Source organism: Hydractinia symbiolongicarpus, chromosome 14, assembly GCF_029227915.1.
Source record: "Hydractinia symbiolongicarpus strain clone_291-10 chromosome 14, HSymV2.1, whole genome shotgun sequence".
NCBI lineage: Eukaryota > Metazoa > Cnidaria > Hydrozoa > Anthoathecata > Hydractiniidae > Hydractinia > Hydractinia symbiolongicarpus.
The window spans coordinates 8,441,941-8,465,280 of record NC_079888.1 but is presented as its reverse complement, the minus strand read 5'-3'; the positions used below and the strand labels follow the sequence as shown (position 1 = coordinate 8,465,280).

General features: G+C 33.2%; 1 protein-coding gene across 3 annotated transcripts; it reads right to left on the bottom strand.

Moving 5' to 3' along the window:
* Positions 1 to 2,779: 2,779 nt before the first annotated feature.
* On the bottom strand, positions 2,780 to 16,324 carry LOC130625464 (uncharacterized). Of its 3 annotated transcripts, XM_057440565.1 has the most exons (5): positions 16,244 to 16,324; positions 14,650 to 14,822; positions 9,079 to 9,119; positions 5,507 to 5,578; positions 2,780 to 4,963 (listed from the first exon to the last, which is right to left on the bottom strand). In XM_057440565.1, exons 1-5 carry the CDS (start codon positions 16,276 to 16,278, stop codon positions 4,196 to 4,198), a joined length of 1,089 nt encoding a protein of 362 aa, XP_057296548.1. In that variant the 5' UTR covers positions 16,279 to 16,324; the 3' UTR covers positions 2,780 to 4,195. The 3 variants fall into 3 exon arrangements, with proteins under 3 accessions (XP_057296548.1, XP_057296549.1, XP_057296550.1); XM_057440566.1 differs by lacking the exons at positions 14,650 to 14,822; positions 16,244 to 16,324 and adding an exon at positions 10,942 to 11,101; XM_057440567.1 differs by lacking the exons at positions 9,079 to 9,119; positions 14,650 to 14,822; positions 16,244 to 16,324 and adding an exon at positions 6,331 to 6,669.
* Positions 16,325 to 23,340: the final 7,016 nt, after the last annotated feature.

The window sequence follows — 23,340 nt, the reverse complement described above, 5'->3', positions numbered from 1 at the left end:
CAGATTGTGTTTGATGATAGGAGTTTGCACAATGACTCTTTAACTTTAACCACCTTTCGGGATGCCATAATTTTAGTATCCTTTTAAAAGATTTACGATGAATTGTGTTGCGGTGGTGTATTATGCAGGGTATTACTTTTTTAAACGAAATTGACAGAAATTCGCGAAGATTAATTTCCGTGAAAAATTAAGTCTCTGAAGATATATAGCAACACTATGGTGTATATCTTATTTTCGTGCGTGCAATAAGTTGATATGAACGTAACGAACATGATCCTAAGATTTTCGATAGGATTTACGATGTCACTACTGTGTTGGAGAAACATTAGAGCTAAACAGCTCTATGCCAAACAAAAACCTTGTAAGTCTGAAATAATTTTGCTTAAAGAACGTGTAGCTATATGGATTTCTACTGGCGGAAATGTTCAAGCCTTTGGACTTCTTATCTTCACTTCACCACGTGTTAAAAAAAGAACTAGATGAAACATCGTGAAACAAGTGTTCGAAAATTTTCAGAAAGTAAAATGTCAATGATACAAAAAAGAACAAGATGAAATGTACAGACATTGGAATCCAACCTTGTCAGAAAGAGAAAAAGAGCCCTGGGAACAAGGTTGATTAGAACCAACCGCAATGCATGATACTGTCAATCCCAAACGGTGAAGGGGGTATGAATAGTCAGAAAAAATGTACAAACAATACAAAAATTTTACTGTGGAAAGTTTATCATTTCTTGAACATGATAGTTTAGTAGGCGACGTTTCGGGAGATCCTCCTCCCATCATCGGGCAAAGTAAAATGATATTGCGCATGTATTTATATAATTGCAGAGGATCAAAATTCATAAAAATTAACCAATCAGAAACGAGCTGATAATTACAGTTAATTACGGTAAATAACATTTTCGGACCTAGATGTAGGTAACTACTTCTTCTGTAGGGCTGGTAACCAAATCTCAGGAAGTTGATACGAGATGGTGTTTATGTGTTTGTTACGTTCTACACTGTTGATGGTTTCTTTAATCTTCCTGGCCGTTGTTCTGGATTCTCTGTCAATGATTTTCTTCTCATTCAAATTTAAACTGATGACTTCTGCTCCACCTGTGGTCCGCAATTTCGTTTTTCTGCACGTCTCCGTTTCTCACTGCGCGCATATGATCTTGTACTCGTTTCTTAAATTTTCTTTTTGTTTCGCCTATAAACACTGCATCACAATCTTTACACGGGATTTGGTAAACAAAATTGCTTTGTTCTTCTAGGTTTATTTTGTCTTTTAGTTTAGACAAAGTGCTTCTTAGAGTGTCTTTAGAGTTAAGAATGCATTTGATCTTGTGTTGCCTTAAAACTCGACGAAAGATCTCGCTGGTACCTGGTACAAAGGGTAGGAATGCTGATGCGATAAATTCCTCTGTTGTTTCCTTGTTGTCTCCGTTGCATCTTCTCTTCATTTTATTTTCTACTTACGTGATGACTTTATGACTGTATCCATTTGCGATTAATGCATTTCTTACACGTCGAATTTCTATTTTCCTCTCCTGTTTGTCACTGACTACGCAGTTGGCACGACTATTTAAACTTATTATCATTACTTAAAGTACTACTCGTTAGCCCGTGGAAAAATCCACGGGTTCGCCCGTCGCAGCTAAGCGACCATTTTGCGTGACAGACGGACGGACGGACGGACGGACGGACGGACGGACGGACGGACGGACGGACGGACGGACGGACGGACGGACGGACGGACGGACGGACGGACGGACGGACGGACGGACGGACGGACGGACGGACGGACGGACGGACGGACGGACGGACGGACAGACGTATACGGGCATTATAATATAGATAAATTTACAAACAAAATGTCATCAAATCCTTAGTTTCGTTAAGGTAGTTTACATAAATGGATGAAGTATGAAATTTAAAACATAGTGGTAACTGTTTTAAATTTTCTGACATTTTACAATTTAAAATTTTTTGGGGCAATTTAGAGTCAAAAAATCTCAGAAAAAGGAAATAAGCAGTTACTGATAACCACGACTTTCCTAATATACATTCTAAATAATCTTTCTTCAAAATGTAACAATAGAAAAAAGTATCTGCTTGGAAGGAAAAAAGAATGGATCCCAGTATAATCAATTTCATAAGATTTTAGGTGGCATAAATATTTTTGGTCTGAAATTTATTATTTATGACATTTTAGGGAAGTAAGATTACTTAAGATTATTACACACTCTTCCCCCCAAATTAAAACCTTCAAGCTCTTCTATTGAAGTAACCTAGAAGTAACTTTAAAACCCTAAAGGCGCAATGTGAGAGCGAGCATTTTTAAATACGTTTTCCATACAACTCTATTTTGCGCCCAGTCGTAAAATGAGCCGCAACTTTTGATCTACGCATGCGCATTATCAGAATAATGCCCCTGACCTCGCGCTTCTGCATGCGCACTTTTTGCGCGCTACATTTTGTGCCCCAACTTAAACAGCCAATTAAAACGAAGAATTGTAAATAAATTACCAGAGAATTTTTAATTAGATTATTTTCAAGATGGCCGGCAACGACATCGGATCGTATCAAATTTTGCAACAACAAATATCGTCTGTGTACGGCAGCCATGTTTTGCAAAAGCATGTCAGCAAAAAATAGCTGAACGGAAATGGTTTCGATACATCCGATGAAAGTCGCGGCGCTGATTCTGACTGGGCGCAAAATGCAGCTGTGTGGAAACCGGCCTTTAGATCGAGCAAAATGAAAGCTAAGAGGTGAGAGAAAAACAAAAGACCAACTTGGCTAGATTTTTTTACATGATGATACAAAATATGTACATTACTTGAATGAGGAAGAATTACTATATATATCCATGTCGAACCATGTTGGCTCGTAAACGAAAATTAGATTTGTAATAATAAATAATCAAAATAATATATCATATACATATGTAAAAAAATAGATTGTGTAAACCTAGAGAATAGGAAAATGTTCAAAGTTTAAAACCTGTAGTTGACCTGTAAAATTTAAAGCCTCGTTTTCAGGATTTTTTTCAGCTCAGCCGAAAAAGTTAATTTTTCAGAAAGTACAAAGAAATGCAGCGCATAAATTTGAATGAGTAAAACCCGTGGTTATAAAACATTAAAAATTATATAATATACATACCCCGTAATTAATAGCTAAAATAAAATTATAAAATGTTTAGTGTAAGAAAAGCGTAGTTACCAAGTAACAAAGCCTAGTTTTCACTTCAAGTGATTTGGAGAAAGAAATGTTTTCATGTACAGTCATAAAGTTTAAACAAACTAACAGATATATGGAGAACCAATCAAAATCAAAAGAGGACGTTGAGTTAAAAGCCAATCAAAATCGAAACAAAACAATCTGATTTGTTAAGAACCAATTGAAATCGAACTATGTGCTTCGTTTACGAAAATATTCACACACCAATTATAAATATTATTATCCAGGAGAGTTAGTTGTGAGAAAACGCTCCCTCATTGGAGCTAAAAATAACAATGACTTTATGTAATGAGAACATCAAAGAATATCACTTAAAAATACTCTGTTTTCAGCACTGCATAATTAACATTAACATGCATAATTTTACTATATAATGCATAATTACCTATATTATGTAAATATAATATTAACATAAGATTATCAATCGTTTTTAAAATATTCAATTAGATACAATCCGCCTCACTTTCAACCACTCAATGAGCCTTACTTTCAACCAAGCGATAACCCTTACACTTTAGTTCGACGACGCCTTAAAAATGTGCATAGTTAGAAATGTTACACTAGACGTAAATTTGGAAATGAAAACATCCTATATGAACATATACGTGGGCACGTTGTCGTCAAAAGTTAGGCAAAATTTTATTCCCTAGATTTTGTTTTGTACCTTGAAATTGTTATAACTACCCAAAAAATACATAACAAATGCAGTTCTTTTAATAAAACGGTTTTAGTTTAAAAGCCTCCTCTGTTTTCTATGGAAATTTTTAAAGATCGTGAGCAACTTCTTTCTATATGCTACGCTAACAAAAAGGGGCTGGTCCTGAGTTTATACCAAGCACCACCTAACGATAAAACGGAAGCATATTGCACTATCAAATAACATGAAATGTTAATTCTATTTATAAAATTCTCTTTTAAAAAATAAAACTTTAAAAATATTTGATTCTAAAAATAGAACGATGACGTTCTTATTCATTGTACGTAGTCATGGTAATTTTAGCAGGCTCTTTCTTGTGATACATGCTTTCTTGACGGGCACGGTTTTCTCCGGACTTTCCGGTGCATAACTTGAAAACCTTCATAATGCCTTTCTTCTTCTTTTTCGGTGTGTCAGTGGCTGTCGGCGAATCGGGAATTTCCACGTCAACAACAGTTCTGGTGTTATTCGGTCGGACAATGCCGACGTTGTCAAAGCCTTGGTTATGTCGGTTGTCAAGGCTCGTGTTGTAGTAGTTCTTAGTTACAGGAGTCGACGTGTGGTAGTTAGTACTCTCCGACACGCTATGGTGGACACCTCTGTCGTGCGACATTAAACCTGCCGACGTGCTTTCATCGTTAAAACTCGACGTCGAAATCACACCTCGTCTCATCGGAGCAACGTGGGAGACATTCGGTCGCGTCGGCGAAAGAGGACGTACATCTGAATCATCATGGTCCTCGTCATCGGGAAAATACGCCGACGTTGCAGTACGCATTGGAGTACTGTATTTTGGCGACGACACGTCGTGCATGCTGGATGATAATTTGGATAAACTTAGTGATAAGTTGTGAATTTTTTCATCCTGTTGTTGACACGTGACTTGTAATTTGTTTTTCTCTGATTGCAATCGTTTCTCGCGAGCTTTTGACTCGTTCAACTCGCGTGTCTGCTGTTCGGAAAGTTGTTGCTGATCCTCCAAATTGTTCAGCAAAGCAGCGAGTTGTTGTTCATACTCTGACGCTTTCTCTTCAGCTGTCTAAACAACAGAAACATTTCTGTCAGCTTTCGGCTTCAACGATTAGTATATATCGCAGATACAAAACCATTCAATCAGATGAGTCTATACGGACTTATTTATATAAGGGAAATTAATTTTTGCAGAGCTCAATTTTCGCCATTTTTTTGCTACTTTTATATCAATTTCGAAAATATTAGTTTCCGCGATAATTATTGGGAAACTCGTTATTGTTTTACAATTTTTTTTTCTGATTTACGATGAAAAATATATATAATAGATAATAGCCCGGTAGAAATAACTATCCACACAGCTCAGTTTTCTTAATGTATGATTTACTTACAATTTAAAGCGTCTACTGTATTGCTGTTCTTTAATAGCCACACCGGATGGAATTACCGGTTTGTAATTAAATCCGGATTAAAAAATTAGAAGTGACAATTTCATTCAATGGTTTTTAAAAAAGCAATTTTTTGATACAGATATTAATAAGACAAAAAAAAAAGAAACAAAACAATGGACAAGTAGCGGTGAATTAAGGCTGGGTTATCGAAGCAAACATACCTCGCTGTTTTTCTGCGTCATGTACAAACGTAACTTCAAATCGAAATTTTCTTTCTTTAGTTCTTGCAACATCTAGAAAACACAGAACGACGTTCGTAAAATACAAAACTAAAAAACACAAAGTAATAATCAATCTTTTTGAAAATTGTTTTTTGTTACATACTTGAAGGACTTTAAATTGAAATTTAAAACCCTCGTTTGAAAGAAACTGTCGAATTAGAAACTTAATACCACATTACAAACCAATTCGACCTCGGTTTGAAAACGAGGTGTCGTAGGATAAATGAAGACATACTTTGATTTCGGAAAACCAATACAACATTAGTTTTTTGATCAAATGTTCACACAGAGTAAAACTGAATCATGCTAAACTGACAGAATCGTAGCATTGATTTTAAAACACCGGAAGAAATTTGGGAAAAAAGTGTGGCGGGAAACGTGGTTTGTCATTTAGTTAAGAAAAATGAAAATTGTGTATGGAATGAAATACAGTGGCCTAACATCCCTTGTTTATTCAAAAAAAACTTTTGTACACCCGGTGAAACTTTTTTTTAATAAATTACGCTATATTGCTAGGATAGAAATTGCTAGCAATGTCCCATTCTACCTCGGTTTGAAAACGAGGCGTAGTAGAATAATTAGCTTGGAACTAAAACACTTGTATAGGAATTGAAATGCAGTGGTCTATATTCCCTTGTGTATTGAGAATGACTTTTATATACTCAGTAAAACATCCATCATAAAAACCATCTTGAACTACTTTGACAGGTATAGTACCCTCATAAGAAGTGATTGGTTAAAAAAAAATGGGCCTATTTTGCTACCTGTTGAGTACGGGCTTGCTGTACGCCCATCTCGTTGTGTTCAACTAAACTTTCTGTCGTCACAAGGAGCGCCATTATATATTTGCTTTACTACACCCAAATTACATGTTCCTCTCAGACTTCTTGAAAAAATCGCTCAGCGTGTGAACACAATTTCTGGCAAAGCAGTAATGATATAAAATTTACTCCTCCCAATAACTTTCCGCAATCTGTGCTTGATCAAACTTCGCTTTAAACTCTTTTTCTTGCTGTATCAATCTTACCAGATGCGTTTTTTTATATCAAATCCTTATCTATTTTTATTGTACAATACACATCAAACAAATTTCAAAAATACGCAATTACATTTCATCCTATTCTATTCATTCCGCAATTAAATAATAATCAAGCTATTAAAATAAAACACAAAGAAAAAAATCAAATTACGCTGAAGGTCATTAGGTAATGACGAGTCTTTTTAAAAAAAGTTGCTGGGAGGGAGCTCCCTAAAATAAACGCCATTTTTTACAATCGACTTCAACAGTTTTAACTAAAACAAGGATCCTTCAGGCAATGGTAAAAAATTAATTTTTAGTTAAAACCACAATAAAAAATGTGACGTGCAAGAACGAGTTAAAAGTTTGTTCTCTGTTCGTTAAAAAGCCGCAAAAGAGAAGCACTAAAACGTTCATGGGGCTAATCAACATTTTAATTAATCTCTCATTAGCATTCCACAGATTTCACGTGCGTAGATTGTTTCGTGAACGACTTGTAATTGGTTTGATTAATAAAGGAATAGCAGTTCTGATAAAATTCTTGTCATGTTTCAACACAAACAGAAATGCAGTTACAAGCTGTATAAGAACATTTTATCCATCATTGAAATTTTTAGCGTGATATATATATATGCGTTTTTTAACATTTTATAAGGATCACTAGATGTACACGTTTTTTTAAAAGAAACCAAGCGAACGTCAACTAGAAAAAGTTTTATAAATTCTAAGGTCATTTTACAAAAGTTTCTTAGTTTTGATGGGGTTTATAAGAGGGGTTTTCCATTTCGCTTTTTATTCATCGTGTAAAATTATACCTTTTTGTTAAAATCGTAAATTTTCAAGTAGTCAGAATAATCTACCCGATATTTGCCTAATTTCTTGTTATACCAGGTAATAATACCTGGGTGTCATTTGAAAGTCATTGATTGATGGGAAGCATGTGTGAAAAAAATTCTTAAAAATAACGAATAAAAGTCAATTTTTTGAAGGTGGCTTGCTAGAAGCATTGTTTACATTTTATTTCGGCAAGCAAATAGTTTTTTAACCAATCAGATCTTCTAAAAAGAATTATTAGCTAATTAAATTACTTTATTTTGTCTGCCAAAAAATAAAACCAAAAAATTTACCAAGATAGCAAGTCATCTATACTAATCTATTTTCCAAATTTAATGTCAAACACAAGATAATTACAGGCTATTTCTTAATTGGCATACTAATTGAATTAATTACCAAGGTAATCTGGAGAAATGTTTATATGAGATTAAAGGAAAATAAGCATGTCCGCGATAAAAGAACAGTTTAAGAGAACTATGGAAACCGCTTCAGTTGGTATTAGAACGCAATATACTGTATGTATCAGACATGTATCTAATATCATAATTTTTTATCAAGTATCAGATCTGACTTGTTCTATCTCCAGTATATATGTCAGAAAACACCCAAAATTCCAATATTTCTGTTGCTCCACTGTCTCAAACTGAAAAACAACACACTTATATTTCAAACAAATTAATTTCGATTTTATATTTTCGAACCATAACCAAAGCCAATCAAAAGTCAATTTCTCATAAATTACTTTGACGAAAAAAGAAGACAAAAAACGAAAACATTCGAAAACTATAATGGCTTGTAAAATGTGTAATGAAGAAGATTGTAGACTGACTTAACGTTTTAAGTTCCGACACAAAAAGAGTGTAAAAAAAAACAGGCTATTATCAAATCTCTAAAACATATACGAGTTTTATTTTGTATAATAAATAAAATATAAAAACTTCGAAAACATAGTTTCCCCTATTCAGCTGTTTTAACCAGTAATAATAATCAAATATGTTTCAAGTGTTTGACTGAAACATTATTAATCTTCTCACGTTTTGAATTTGTCTGTTACAGCAACAAGTTACTATAGCAGCAGAAGCTTGAGTCATAATATTAAGTTTGATTATAAGCATTGTACTTCTTTTGATTTAGCTGGAATGTAGCTGGCACCAAAACTTTGCAGAAAAGGGAGGGCAGGTTGGGCTGAAGAGCCAGGGGATAATTTAAGATTTTATTAGCATCCTAAATTGGGTAATAAAGGCAAGTCTTACCCATTTAAACTATAACTGACAAACAGTTTGGGAGGGGCGTGACCCCATGGTCCCCACCCCCTAATCTGCTACGACCCTGTTTAGAGCTTAATCTGATCATCTCACATACAAAAAACGCAGATACACTCATCCAAATATACACAATATCTGGTATTTGCTTTCCATTGAAAGAAAGATCACACATTTTAAAAGACAAAACAAAGAATTAAGTAAAACAATAGTCATGTACTTTTTGAAATTTATCCCTTCCATGTTGGCGAAAAAAAACGTGACAGTGATTCTTAATCAGAATATGACATTTGTGTGACATTTTTCCTGTGAGATATCAGAACTCAAAAAAAAAATTATAATAATAACTTCTTGTCCCTACTCTACATAACATAGTGAAACATTGTTTAAAATCATACCTGCTCCTGATCCTTCATGCTCAATGGTTGTTGAGGTCCATCTAAAACAAGAAGAACAAATTATGTAAACATGTTTTTTCCTTGAAATGTAAATCCTATGCGTACCATTTTAAAAAATAATGCAATGGACATTTAATCAGCTTTTTTGATATCATTAAGTGTGTTTATTTGGATAAGATATATTCCGTGGATACATTAAAATTAAAACATAAAATTATATCGAACAGCAGAAAGAATTCCCACACCTTATTATTTTATTTCTCTTTTACAGAACTGATCAAAATATTCTTCTTTTTTTCTTTTAAAAATATTTGTATATGAATAATTAACGAAGTATTTTTTTTCAAAAAAAGTAAAGTTTCATCCAGGTGATGCAAGAGAACAAAGGTGTTCTAACTGTTAATAGATGTATATATTCTTTTTTCATTAGTTGATAGATATATGGTTAAATGCGAAGATCTTTTGTTTTTTTAGATAATTCCTATTAAACTATTTTACATTCTTAACACTTAACACCTTGTGTCATTTCTAGCAGCACAAGAGATGAATGATTTGCAGGCTGAAACAACTTAAAGATCTATTAACTACCAAAATTCCTGCCAAAACACATACATAGAAACAAAGAAAGTATAGAAATTATTTTATACAGAAACAACCAAATGACCAGTTTTGTATGCTTAAAACAATAAGCATAAATTTTTCTCATAAAGATTTAAAAATTCTCATAAAATTTCTATACATTTACTTCATTAGGAATTCCATACTGTTAAAGCTTTGTACATAAGATGCAAGAAATCAATGGACAATCATGGCAAAATTTTCCTTATAACTAGTATCACTGGTATATAGCATTTTTGTGGCATTCAAATATGTTTTCTTAGGTGTAAAAAAAATGTCCAACAAAAAGTAAGAGGGTTAAAAAGTATAAAACAAAAGCATTTGTGCAAAAGGACTTTTCAATCTTATTTCACAATTTCGACTCCTGGTGTCAGCAACTTTCAATGAGGTGTTTAGAAACAAAGAATCTCCTCCTAAAATCACAAATTTTATATTTGCATATCCAAGAGTATGCATTTAGACTCTTGTATATTGATTCTGCATATATTTTGGCACAGAAATAAATTTTAATAATTTTTGTTACACCATAAGGAGTACTAACTTATGACTTTGTGCAATATAAGTAAAAGCTTGGTATAGATACATACAAAATTATTTTCCCTAGAATTACATCTGATGAAGTCAAATTAAAGTAAAACAGAAATAAAAAATCACCAATTGTTTCACAGTTACAACAAATCCTCTTATGAATAATACATGAAACATTCTCTAGTATCCCAAACCATATACTATAACAACATGAAATTGAACCAAATTTCCCAATGGGTAAGAACATACTACACATATTTTATAATTTTTATCTGTGTTAGATAACAGAATCAAAATCTAGTAGTAATGATTGTTCCATTATCACATCACTGTTTATCTGGTAAATATCCTTGCAAATGAGGGAAAAAAATGAAAAACGTCACCCTATCTTTCACTTGTTTTGCCAATCCAAAGATAATGTAACAATAAAGGTAACAGTGATAGTAACAATTGTTAAATATATTATTGTATATATTAATGTACACTGGTTGTGATATCAGCAACAATCGTTACCAGTAACTAAATGTACTGAACCTATTTGTTCATCACAGTCGGAAACAGTTCGTTACGTTTGTAATAATTAATGAAAACGAAATATTGTTTTTGTGAATAATTAAAATTTTAAGGCCTTAAATGTGCAAATACACACCGCCATTTATTTATACACCGCATCATTTGAAATACTGCATTAAATATGACTTCTGCCAAAATGGTTACCTTCGTTTTCCAGAAATATATATCCCTCAATGGCTTCAATATACGACCTTCGAGAAGGATACCTTGCCAACTTGTGCGCCATATTAACACATATACACAGTATCAAATAAATTTCTTTAATTATAAATATGTGGAGTTTCCTTTAAAAATAATCTTTGAAAAATTATCTTCAACAAAATACTAATAGTAATATAATTATAAAGATATATAAAAAAATGAACAAAAAAAAAACAAAAAAGAAAAATGGAAGGAAGAAATTGAAAAGGAATGAGGTAACTTTCTTTTGAAACATTTAAACACTGGAAAAAAGTTTAGGTTTTCCACAGTCTAAAATCAATTTTTTTTTGATTTTCTAGTTAAAAAAATATTTGAAGAACAGCCATTCATGAACCATATCTCAAACAAAGTGGAAGCAAAGTATCTCCAGAGGTTACATTATAAGTTATAAAAAAACAATAAAAGCTTTAAGGAGATCAATTTAATATCATTAAACCTTAACAAGCATAACTTTAACCTTTCTTCTCATTTGTTACATATATTACTGCTGACAACAAAGTGATCTTTTGGATAAAAACACAACTTATGACTTGATGACATCAGTCAAAGAAATGAAAACAACAACATAAGAGTAAAAACACAAAAGAACAAAAGCTTGTCATTCAGACACCTACCAAAAATAACAATTCTCTTAAATGTTGGCTTCCAAATTTAATGAAATTCATTATGGTTATATTTTCTTTACCTTATTGTTCTACATGTAAATACAGAAATAAAAGAAAGGAGAGGAAGACAGTATAAAAATAAAAATTACTGACTCAATTAAACTAAATCACAAGACAGTGTTATGTATACTGTAACAATAAATGTTAGTGATGATAAAGAAAATACTACATTATAAGAACGGTGTGTATCCCTCCTCTACAGTCAAGGGATTTGAGTCGTTGGAAAAGCTTTTTTTAGGACTGTTAGCACAACCTGTCTTTGCCTTCATCAAGCTTTGGAGTAATATTTTAGATTAATTTTTAAGAACTATAATGTCCTTTTTTTGATAAATTTATATTTTTTTAACATAATTTGACTTCTAGGGCTTTGATGGAAGGATGGTAGCAGGGGATTACCTACGCAGGAAAAACTCCATATTTCTAGGTATATACCTCTGTACACACTATTATAATATTAACACAAAAATTGTGCATAAGTTAGCAAATCATATATTGAGCTGAGTCATATATTGAGAATTATTTATTTAAGTATGTATTTTATGGTTTCATTAGTACTGTATTACCAGGTACCACTAATCGTAGCTTCTACACCAAGAATATCTACATGCTGTGAATATTTGAGTAAGAAAAGCAGAGACAGTTTTTAAAAGTAAGATTTTTAATAGGTTTTCAGAAGGGTGGGGTTTTCAAGAGGGTACATATCCTAGCTCTTATTTTCATTCTCTTGTTAATAGATGTGAGTAAGGATGGGAATACATGGTAAAACATCCATGTCAAAATAAAAAAATGTGCATTAACTATTTGCAAACAGGAGGAAGTGCCTAAGAGTACACTGGAAATTTGTCTAACCATGCAAAAGAAAAAATAAATCCTTGAAACATGCTCGTTGTTTAGAATTTTGAAAGTTAACAAACTGGTAAGAGGTTTACTTACAACTTGATGATGAGAAGTTCTGGTAAACACATTGTAGACTAACTACATGTAATATATTTTATCAGTTAGTAAAAAAGCAGACAACATACAAATTGGTAATCAAATATTCAAAGAAATTACCACCTTAATATATGCATGAGTGACTTTAACTTATCAGTTCTTTACTATATGTGAATGTCTTTAAAATAGTGTGTCATATTATTTTTTGGCACTATTGAATAATCTCAATCGATACAGAGTGTTATATATTTCTAAGGGCAATTACATGACAATGGGTGGAAAACTGACGTCAAAACCAGCATTGGGGGTAACTAGCATTATAAGTAATTGTACAGCTTGAAGCTACCTTTTCTTTAAATTTTCTTTCATTTTTAGGCATAACTTTTAGACAAAAATATACAACTTTGGCACATTTGAGCTAAATATTTTTTCTCTTTCGCTGTGTGAAAATGATTATATATAAATTTTTAGCTTTAAAAATGACATATTTTTGTGTAGCTTTTTTTGGTTTAAGTTATACTGCTTATCAATTTTTATTATAATGCAGTCATATGTCATTACAAATACTTAAAAATACAACATAAAGAAATTGATTATAGCTTTATTGAAAGTTAATACGTTTTTAAACGAAACTAAAGGAACTTTTGTTTTCTTTATTATATATATTCAGTTTTAGCCAGTATTGTATACTTTGTACTTTGAAAGTTGTACTTACAATGACATTTGTGGTGCTTATTTATACATACAAAAATTCTTATTAATATTAGCCCTCAAATTAAACCAAAAAGACAACCTAAAGACGAACCCAAAGTCTGTATTTAAAGCTTATCTTCCACTTTAAAACAATTTAATCTCAAAACACTCATGTAACATAAGTATCAAACAAGGTTAAACAAGCTACTTCAATGCAAATCTGTTGGGCATCTTAAATGGGAGCTCACGAATGAAGTGGAAAACACCAAAATAACTTTAATGTCAGTGGCATTTGCTGATCAGCAAATCAATGAAGCAAATCAAGTTTTTTGTATTAATGTCATTGAAATTCAAGATTTTGATGTTGTTTATTGCTTATCCAAAATTAAGTGATTGGGAAAACACAAAAGAGGGTATATATATAGCATTTCTAAAACCCATATAGTTTGTTTCTTTCATACAAGTAGCGTAATAACGTAAATCAGAAAAATGTTTAAATGTAAAACCATGTCAACATGGCAAAGAAGAACGAAGTGGAGAAGGACACAGAAGGTTAAATGACACACAAAACTTTTGACAAAAGTTTCTTTTTGATATATTTAGCAGTATATATGTCTGTGGTTATCTTTCTCATCAAATATGCAGGACTTTTGATAGAAGACATGTTCACATGTTACAGATAAATATCGTTACGGTGAGAATCATTCCATAACAATATGTGTGCAGGCACATTGGAAAGACTGTTATGTTTTGTTTTTCTGACCTAGTAACAGTTCATATAGGGTTTAAAGATAATACATGGTGTTTTACACTACAACCAAAATGTGTGTTGTTGTTTTTAATTTAATGCAGGTTTTTTTAAGTAATAGGAGTTGAAGAAACAATCTTTGCGAAAACAGAAAGCTGAGTTTTTCAAAAGGAAATTAAATTTTAGGCATAAATTTTAATGTTGTTTTGAAAGATTCTTAAATTCCTTTAGTTATACTCAATGAAAGTATGTTCATTTCTGATGTCAAAGTGCAACTTTTTATATATAACTATACATAGTTAGCTAGCTAAATATATGATAAAGTTTAGTGGTTATAACTCTTGCACTCTATGCGGAAGACCTGGGTTCAATTGCCATTGGCAATGATTCAATATAGCGAGTGAATGATTGGATGTGGCTCAAAATAAGCATTAAATACTCTAGGAACCCTGATCTAAGCCATGACCCCTCCTGGAAATAATAGACAGGGTATATCCCTCAATATTTGTGACACTAGCCATGTAAAATATGTACATCTATCTAGCTTTTAAGATACAGCCCAGTATTTGAAGAAAAAGAAAAAAAATCAATAACATATATAGCTATCTATACCTGTTTGATTACCATTTTGTTCTGGTTCAAAATCTTCATCCATACTTATTTGACTCATTCTTTGTTGTTGTTGACGAGGATCCACCATGTCTTCTTCTCCCTCCAAATCTTGTTGAAGTTTGCTGTTTTTTCTACTTCCTTTGTAAAACAAGTCTCCGATGCTAAACCGTTGCCTAATAAAAAGTTTAGTTTCGAATTAAAATATAACTACTAGGGAACTTCTTACTATATTCTCAAAAAAGCTTATTTCTTTGATGTGATGTGATGGGCAGTATGACGTTTAGAAATGTTGAAAATATTTTAATTGCCTATATAATTGTCCTGTTATGACAAATAATTTATTTCGCTTTTGTTTGTTGCGACTGTGCTGAGAGTGGTTTGCTGTTCAGTTTCGAAATACTATCCGCACGTGAAGTTTGTTTACATTTCTGGTGTTAATTCTGCATTCTCGTGACCCTCCAATATACGGAAAAGACTATGGGCACCGAATTTCGCACCCAAGGCTTTTTTTTGCTTCTGAATGGCGCTCTGGTTGTTTTTTTGAAGAAAGCAAAACAAAAGTCCTGTGAATGGAATCGTTTTCACACTGTTTTGTGCAGCCTGGTAGGTCAAGAGGACACAAGTAACAAATTACCATCGCCTTATGTTTTCCCGCTATTATTACTATATTCCTGTCAACTGTCAACTTACAGCTTGAGCTATTCAAATGTTTTTTTAAATTGTATAAACAGGGTCAAGGACAAAAAGTTTCGCGGACAGAGAAATTCGCGCGAAAAAATTCGAGACCATGTTTTGTAAATTTTTTTTGGAAAAAAAATCTTTCGTAGTAAGCAATATTTTTATTGTCGCGTGGGCAAATTTTCGTGAGTACAAAGAATGTGGGAAAAGAAACTCAAATGTGATGCATCAATCATCATCTCTTTTTGAAACTTCTTCACAATCGTTGTAATCTTTATCGTGATTCAGACGTTCGTGTGAGAAAGTGGGTAGGGAGAGAGCGGGGGCGGCATTTACTAAATTTATCACGCTTTAACCGTTAGACTCCAAGGTCAAGGTACGTCTCAGCAACCCCGAAATATTGACATGCATAAACTGAGACATCAAGACGGCCTATATAAAATCCAGATAGCCTACATATGGTATCAAGATGGCCTATATGAAAGAGAATTAAATTTTTCATTAGGCAGTGCTCAAGTTGTTGAGAGGTGGCTAGAAATTCGGCTTAAAGTGGACAGAATTTCGCAGAAAAACAATTAACTTTTGGAGTTCTTTGAATAAATGGTGTTGCGGGAAATTAGAATAGGGATGCCTGTTCGACAGAGACAAAAAATGAGAGAGAAAGGAGAGTTCAAGCAAAAGTCGAAAATCACGAAAATCTGCTCGCGAAATATTCTACCAAAAGCTTGTTGCTAAAATCCCAAAAATCCCGAAAGGATTGATTTTATAATCAAAGTTTTCTTTATAGTTTTGTATCATAAATAAATAAATAAACCTTCTAACAAGCTTTAAAGAACTAGGTTAATAAGATAATTTTTGGTAAAAAACCTGCAAAGAAAGTACAAGTAAAGTAGCGTGTATACAGAAGGGAACTCACCTGCGTTTAGACATGTAAGCGTTTTGGCGCTGCATCTTCACCGTTTCGATTTTATTATTATTATTATTATTACTGTTAGTATTATGAGCTAATTAAAAATAACACAAAAGGTATATTTTATTTCGGAAGGAAATGTTTTTTTTAGTACTAACTAACAGGTTTTTTTATGCACCACATGCATATTGACGATATTTTCACCATATGACGATATATGCACCACATGCACATTGACGATAAATTCGCGGTCGTCAAACACCCTCTAGACAGCAAACAGCTCTTTAAAACGCCATCCATGTATACATATTTACGCCCCTTAGGAGGGCGTAAATATGTATACATGTATATATACAGCCTTAGCCGAAAAGTAAATTCAACATCATCCATCTTCTTAGAATGGTAAATACAGTTGCAGATTTAGTCGAATATTTATTGCATTCACGAAGTTTGTTAATGACTCAACAGAATCACTCTTATTCACAACTTTGTTTTCTACAATATTCTACTAACTAATAACGCCATAGCTGCTGATATAAAATATACAAAACAGGAGATGCGTTATATTTTTCCCATAACAAATCTACAAAAATCGTATGTTTTATGAGTCAAACAAATCTTCGTTGCCAACAATACATACGCTTTCTTTTTCACGGATGCATGACAAATGATTATATTTATTTATTTATTAAAAATCTTTTTTAAACATCAAGTGAAGATAAACAAACTGTACAAACAAAGAAAAGATAGAACGAAGACATGAAAAAGGAAGAGTTTAATTTGAATTTTTCAGTTCGTAGCTTCAACGTGGATTGATGGTGATAATAAGATATTGTCAACTCGAAATTAAACACGAACTTTGATCTGTAATAATTTCATTAATTGGTTACTTTAGAAAACCAGGCACAGCCCTTTTCTAAAAGTTAACTTCCTATAAACTCCACCTCTCTCTAAATTTTTGCTCTGGTCAGTAAAGTGTTGTAAAAAACGACCCCCTTATAATGCACAGCCTACACGGAAAGGCATTGAAGCTTAGAACAACAGTATGGTGATAATCTTGTGGGTTTATTTATGAAACTACAATACGCAACAACTGCGATGTTTTCAACATTTTCTCGCTCTAAAAGTCTAGCAAGTTTTATATTACAAACAAGATTAATTCTATGTATATATTATATATAAGTCTATATGCATGTGTGTTCGAGGTAGTCGTTCGGTCTTTTTTTTTAACCTTGTCGCATCTATGGCAGTGGATCCTAAAGTTAGCAAAACTACTTCCCGCATTTTTTGCGACGTTAGTTACAGTATCTTTATATATCATAGATATTTCGACATCACCAGAAGTCTTTTCGTGGAGCCGCGACCTTTTGCTATAGAAACAGGCCCAACAAATTAATTTATTGTAATAGATGTATTTCTTTTTTTATTTAAATATAGTGTTCAAAGTCGAAAAATGAATAATTTAATACTAAAGTTTTATTTCGATTGATGCTGTACAAATCAAACAGATAGATGAATTTGGTCTTTCCAAGTTAAAAGTCATGCAACCATTTGAGCGTGTGAAATACAGAGGCTTGCTTAAGCAGCCTTTATGCCACCAAAACTGCATTCACTATGACCAGTTAAACATTTTAATTAAGTTATCTTTGTTTTTATCTTTGTTTGGCTCTCTTTTTTTTGCATTCACCAGTTGAATTTAATCTTAAGCGAACAGATTATATATAACAAAAACTCTTACTTTGGTAACCTATCCTGTACGCCGTATTGTGAAGAGCCCTCTGTTTAAAGTCATTAATAATAAAACTGTTGATGGCCGGCAGAAATTTCTCGGTCTAGCATTTTTGTTTTTAATTTCAGACCATAACCGTAACTGTGACAGGTGTTCAGAAAAGGTTATCAAAAAAACAGACCAACATTTTGTGCAAATAATTGCTGGGGTGGTAAAACATTTTTAGTCAACTAGTCGTTAGTCCAATCAATTGGAACTTTCCCGTCGCAGCTTGCAGCTACCATATTTGGCTTACATACAGCATAAGCTTATATGCTGGGAAGGGCATAAAACATTTTTTGCACGAGTAACAAAGAAGTCCTAGAAACAAATTCTTAAGTTTTCTTCAGTGTAAGTATTCGCTGATTCATCTTCGTTTAACAGAGCAGTACTTCTACCGTGATGAGATTTCAGGATTGTCACAGACAAGGTGCAAGGGAAATGAGGGAAGTGATATTTTTTTACAGAAAAAAAAATTGAATAAAAACACCCTCTCTAAAGTAATACGTTTGCTCTTCAGCAAGCATCTTGAGTTAAGTAGTCATTTCTAATCAGCTACGTATTGTTCATGCGTTCTTTGTGACCAAGACCTATAGCTTTGCGATAGCACACTACGCAAGCCACACAAATATGGGAGCACTACTCTGCAACATTGTTCCTTTCTGTAGCCTCATTAATATATATGCTGCTTTAGTTAAAATGACGGATATATCTGATGGTTTAAAATGAGTTGAATACTTTGCTCACCTAATCAAATTGATAAATAGTTGTATTGGAGCATGGTTAAAATAAGTACAGAGAAGAGGGGATTTAGATATTACCAACCGAGATGAGGCGATTATTCGTTACGTAAAGAAAGAAGGATAATGTCACAAGTGGATTATTATCCAAAGAGCTCAAGTAAAACACGTGACCATTTTGCTGTACTACAACACACCGTAATTCAAAGTTATAATATAAAACAGGAGAAACAAACTAAGGCAGTAAAGGTTAGTTGATCACAGAAATATTTCCAAAGTTGGTCACAGCGTAGAGTAAAGGCATGGGCCGCCATGATGCATAGTGAACAAAGGTCTCGGAAGTTACCGGCGTATTCTTGACAATGTCCCCCTGTCTTTTGAGTGCGGATAAAAATGGTTTTTAATGGCTTTTTAGGGAAAATTTAATTGTCTATGAAAAGAAAAGAACTGTCTACCTTAACGTCATGTTAGACAGGTATTTGATTGTGAACTGCTAAACAATCCACAATCGATCTTACTATCTGTCTTATGACGTTTGTGTGCTATATAGGGTGACCACTGTTTAGGTCCCTTTGAGGCAGGATGTAGGGTGTCCACTGTTTAGGCCACTTTAGGAGCAGGGCGTAGGGTGACCATTATTTAGGTGTGTCCGCTTTAGAGGTAAACAAAACAACCCAAGTTTAAGATAAAAGCCAATAGGGAAACTTTAATACACAGGTTGTAGCATTGAACTAGCCTTCCAGTACAATGAAAGCATTAGCAAAATAGACAAAGTTAAAAAAAAATTGAAATTTGTTTTAAGGCTTCAATCATCAAAAATTAATTTTTTTTAATATTTGCTCCATCACATTTTTAGAATGTAGTTAACATGTAAAGTCACTCTGAAGTTTGTTGAAAAATGTAAAACAATTTCTTTGTAGTAAATAACTTATCAAAATAAAGTTAATACTCGATAAAAATGTTTTGACTTACATCTCCATACTTTGGCTGAAACTCATCTTCACTGATGATAATAATACAACAACGTGGTATGGTGAATGTGTTTTTTAAACAACTCTATTATGTCGTCAAAACCGAGTAATTAGGAATATGTTAACCACAAACGGATGATATAAACAATACAAAAAGGAGGGGAAGGTATCATAGAACATTAAAGCACGAAAAAAATTGACACTAACTTTGGCATAAACATTTTATTAACGACAGAAATGGCATCCTCTGTTTCAACATACTTAATATATATATAACCCAAGAAAAAACTTAGAAGTGAATGAAAGAGATACGATTCCTTATGACTTATGTAAGATAAATGTTTCATTCGTGCATTCAATGATAAAGTTAGTGTTTGTATAGATCGAGTTGATACTGTATCTATGTTGAACTTCGTTTTTGATCTAGATAAAAAACTTGCATCACAATGGATGTTCCCAACTAAGGAAATGCTACTAACATAATGGTTCTTATTATGACAAACATTGCTAGTATTATGAAGTTTGTGTACTTATAAAGAAACAGACAAAGGTTAGAACGACTGGTGGATGTGGTCTTAATTACTGGACAAAGACAAAATTTTCTTAGATAGACAGGCAAATTTCAAAGATCGTCTGAACTAGAACACGCTTTCGATGTAATAAGGGTATTTGAAACTTGTCAAAATTTACTTGTAAGAAATGTGCAACCTTGTCCCCAGGTTTTTTTTACATTAGGACGGAACCTGAAAACCACTGGCAAATATCCTTCTTTTGTGTTTAAATCCTGGTAACTTACGACAACGATTGTTTGCATCTACGTTTCGCTTCCCAAAAAACCTATCATGATGACTAAGTTAACTGTAGACTGACTTTTTTGTCAAGCTCGTCTCCAGGGTCTTGTGCCCGTATGTGAATATTATACCTACAGTTTCTTCTGGAAAATCAGACGAAGTCAATCCCCTTTGGTTTGAGATAACCGGATGTTTTTATCCTCCAAAATGTTTAAAAACTGTTGCAAAACCGATACAAAGATATTTGTTTAAGCCGAATCAGTTCCAGCTTGTTTAGTGAATCTGTAACAAAAATAATCCAGTTATCACTATTTTATTCATTGGTGTAGAGCGTCTCTTCAAAACTTTCTAAGTCTAGTTTTAAAGCTAGATCTTTGATTAAAGTCATCTCAACCTACTCTATTTTAGTAACACTAGCAGTAAAACTAGCCTTTGCGTTGCTAACTTAACCATTAAGCCGGGGAAAGTCGATCAACATTCTCGGTCAACATTCTCGTCAATATTTTAAGCAACATGTTGATACAATTTGCTATACTCTCGTCAACATTTCGAGCGACTACATTCTTCTGAAACATGGCCATTCATTCTCTTTTTTTCAAAATGACGGAAAAGGAAGCTGCAGCATGTTTATTGCTGGCATTGGTAATAGATGACGATGAAAAAAAAAGCAAGGTCCAACCAGAAAATGGATTCGAAGAAGGGAAGAGGAAGAAGGTCAATAAGTTTCTCCACTAATTCATCTTTCCATTTAAAATTTTGTTTACCAGCAGTGGTAGTTGCAGGATCAGTTGAAGCAGTGACTTCCGCCATTTTCAAAATGAATATATCTCTATGTTCTGACCTTATTTTCATGCAAGTCGTGTATACACTCGAACAAAAACATTCGAATTCGTGTTAGAACATTCGAGCTAGCAATTCAATGATTCGAAAATACTGAAAAATGTTGGCAGAAATGTTGATGGCTATAGCAAATCGGAGCATATACAAAACTCATCAACAATGTTGATCAACATTTATAAAAAAGTTACAAAATGTTGATCAACATTTTTAGTGGTTTTATTTCTTCGTCAACATGTTAATACCCATAGCAAATTGAGTCAACATGTTCATCAACAAATGTTGACGGGTAATGTTCCTCAAAAAGTTGCCTCGATTCGCCCCGGCCTTTAGAAATGGAGATATATAATCTCGTTCAAAGCTTCCTAAGATTGTCATTCAAATACGACCCAGTAATCAAAGTAAAACAGCATTTCAAAATGAAATAGAAACTCAAAAAAAAAAAGAAACACGAATGATTTTTATCAATTGGTCTTCAAAATAATTGACTTCAGAGAGAACTACATAATTTTTAGATGCTTTTAATTTTTTTCGACACCATCTAAAAAATCTTTTAAACACGTTAACACGTGTCTTTACTGGCAGTTCAACTGCACTGTCCAACATAGAGTCTTCAATTTCGCTTTCCATGGCAGAAGCATTGTCTTCATTACACTCGTATAAGTTTACATCAACTAACGGTTCACGAAATCGAATTTTCTTTGAAAATGGTAGAGGTTCGAAATCAAGATATATCGATTCAAGAGAATCGTGAAGCTGTTGCAGTGAGTCGTAAATATCTAAACGATAACAAATAAATGCCAAAATATTAAATGTGAAACAACCTTGTTCCCAGCTTGTCTATGTACTTTTTAATGCTGCATCTTTGCATTGAGCTTACATAAAAAAAAGCAAGAAAACCTGGGTACGATCTTTGTTGTAACTAGAATCACGATTATAAAAAGCAAATTAGTTATAACCAAGACATACTTGATTCTTTACACGTACCTTGACTGTCATAATTGACTTGATTGTCTTTGTTGTATATGCCCAACACAGCATCAATAAACTTTTCTTCATCAACTAAACTTTCCACACTTCCAAACTGACTGCTCCCAACGCTTACAGAGTCGCCATCACCATATCTTCGTGTTGGAAACAATTCACCAATCAAATCATTCGCACTGTTATCAAACAATGGTGCATCAATGCTGCCGAAGCTGATCACAGAAGCAGTATCATCATCTGCATCTTTAGCATCGTTGCAGTTGCTGCCAAAGAACATCTGCACGCTGCATTCTATCTGCATCAGGTATTTATGTTCGTAAGAACGTTTTTTAAACATCGCTTTAGCAATATCAAGTTGCATTTTCGCTTTTTTTTACAAAAACCACAAGTTAAATTCTTCTCGGTAGTTTCTGATTACTTAAAAGCGTCTTTGCAATAGCAAGGTCTATTAAAAACCAAAGAATTGTCAATTCGTGATCTCAATTTAACGTCATCCAAGGTTAATTTGACGTCAGATATCATGGCTTATTCCATAGTGACGTCATTTAGTACTTTTCCTTTTTTAGACGACACATTTTGTATGTTGCCGCGTATTTTATGACGTCAAAAAATCAAACAACTTTGCTAATTTTTACTCTCTAAAAACGATGTTATGCCTTCTCGGGTTAGTGTCTGTGTGTTCGCATGGAAGTGTCACAGAAACACAAAAATCTTTCTAATTGCACAAAAAAGCAAATGCGATTTTATTTTTGACTTTGTAGTGGCAAAGTTTGGAGAACGTCTCCTTTGGACTCTTCTCTTTCCTCAAACTTTTATAATAAGGTGTTTATTCCTTATAAGTGTATAAGTGTATTGGTTGTGCCTGTGTCCCGTGTTTTCCAACTTACGCAAAGCACTCCACCCAGGTGTGTGGCAACCGTCGTTAAACACTCAACCTGGCTTTGACCGTCGAGTCATACGGCTAGTACTCACTATTCTGTTTTTTTATTTATTGTTCTGATTTAATTTG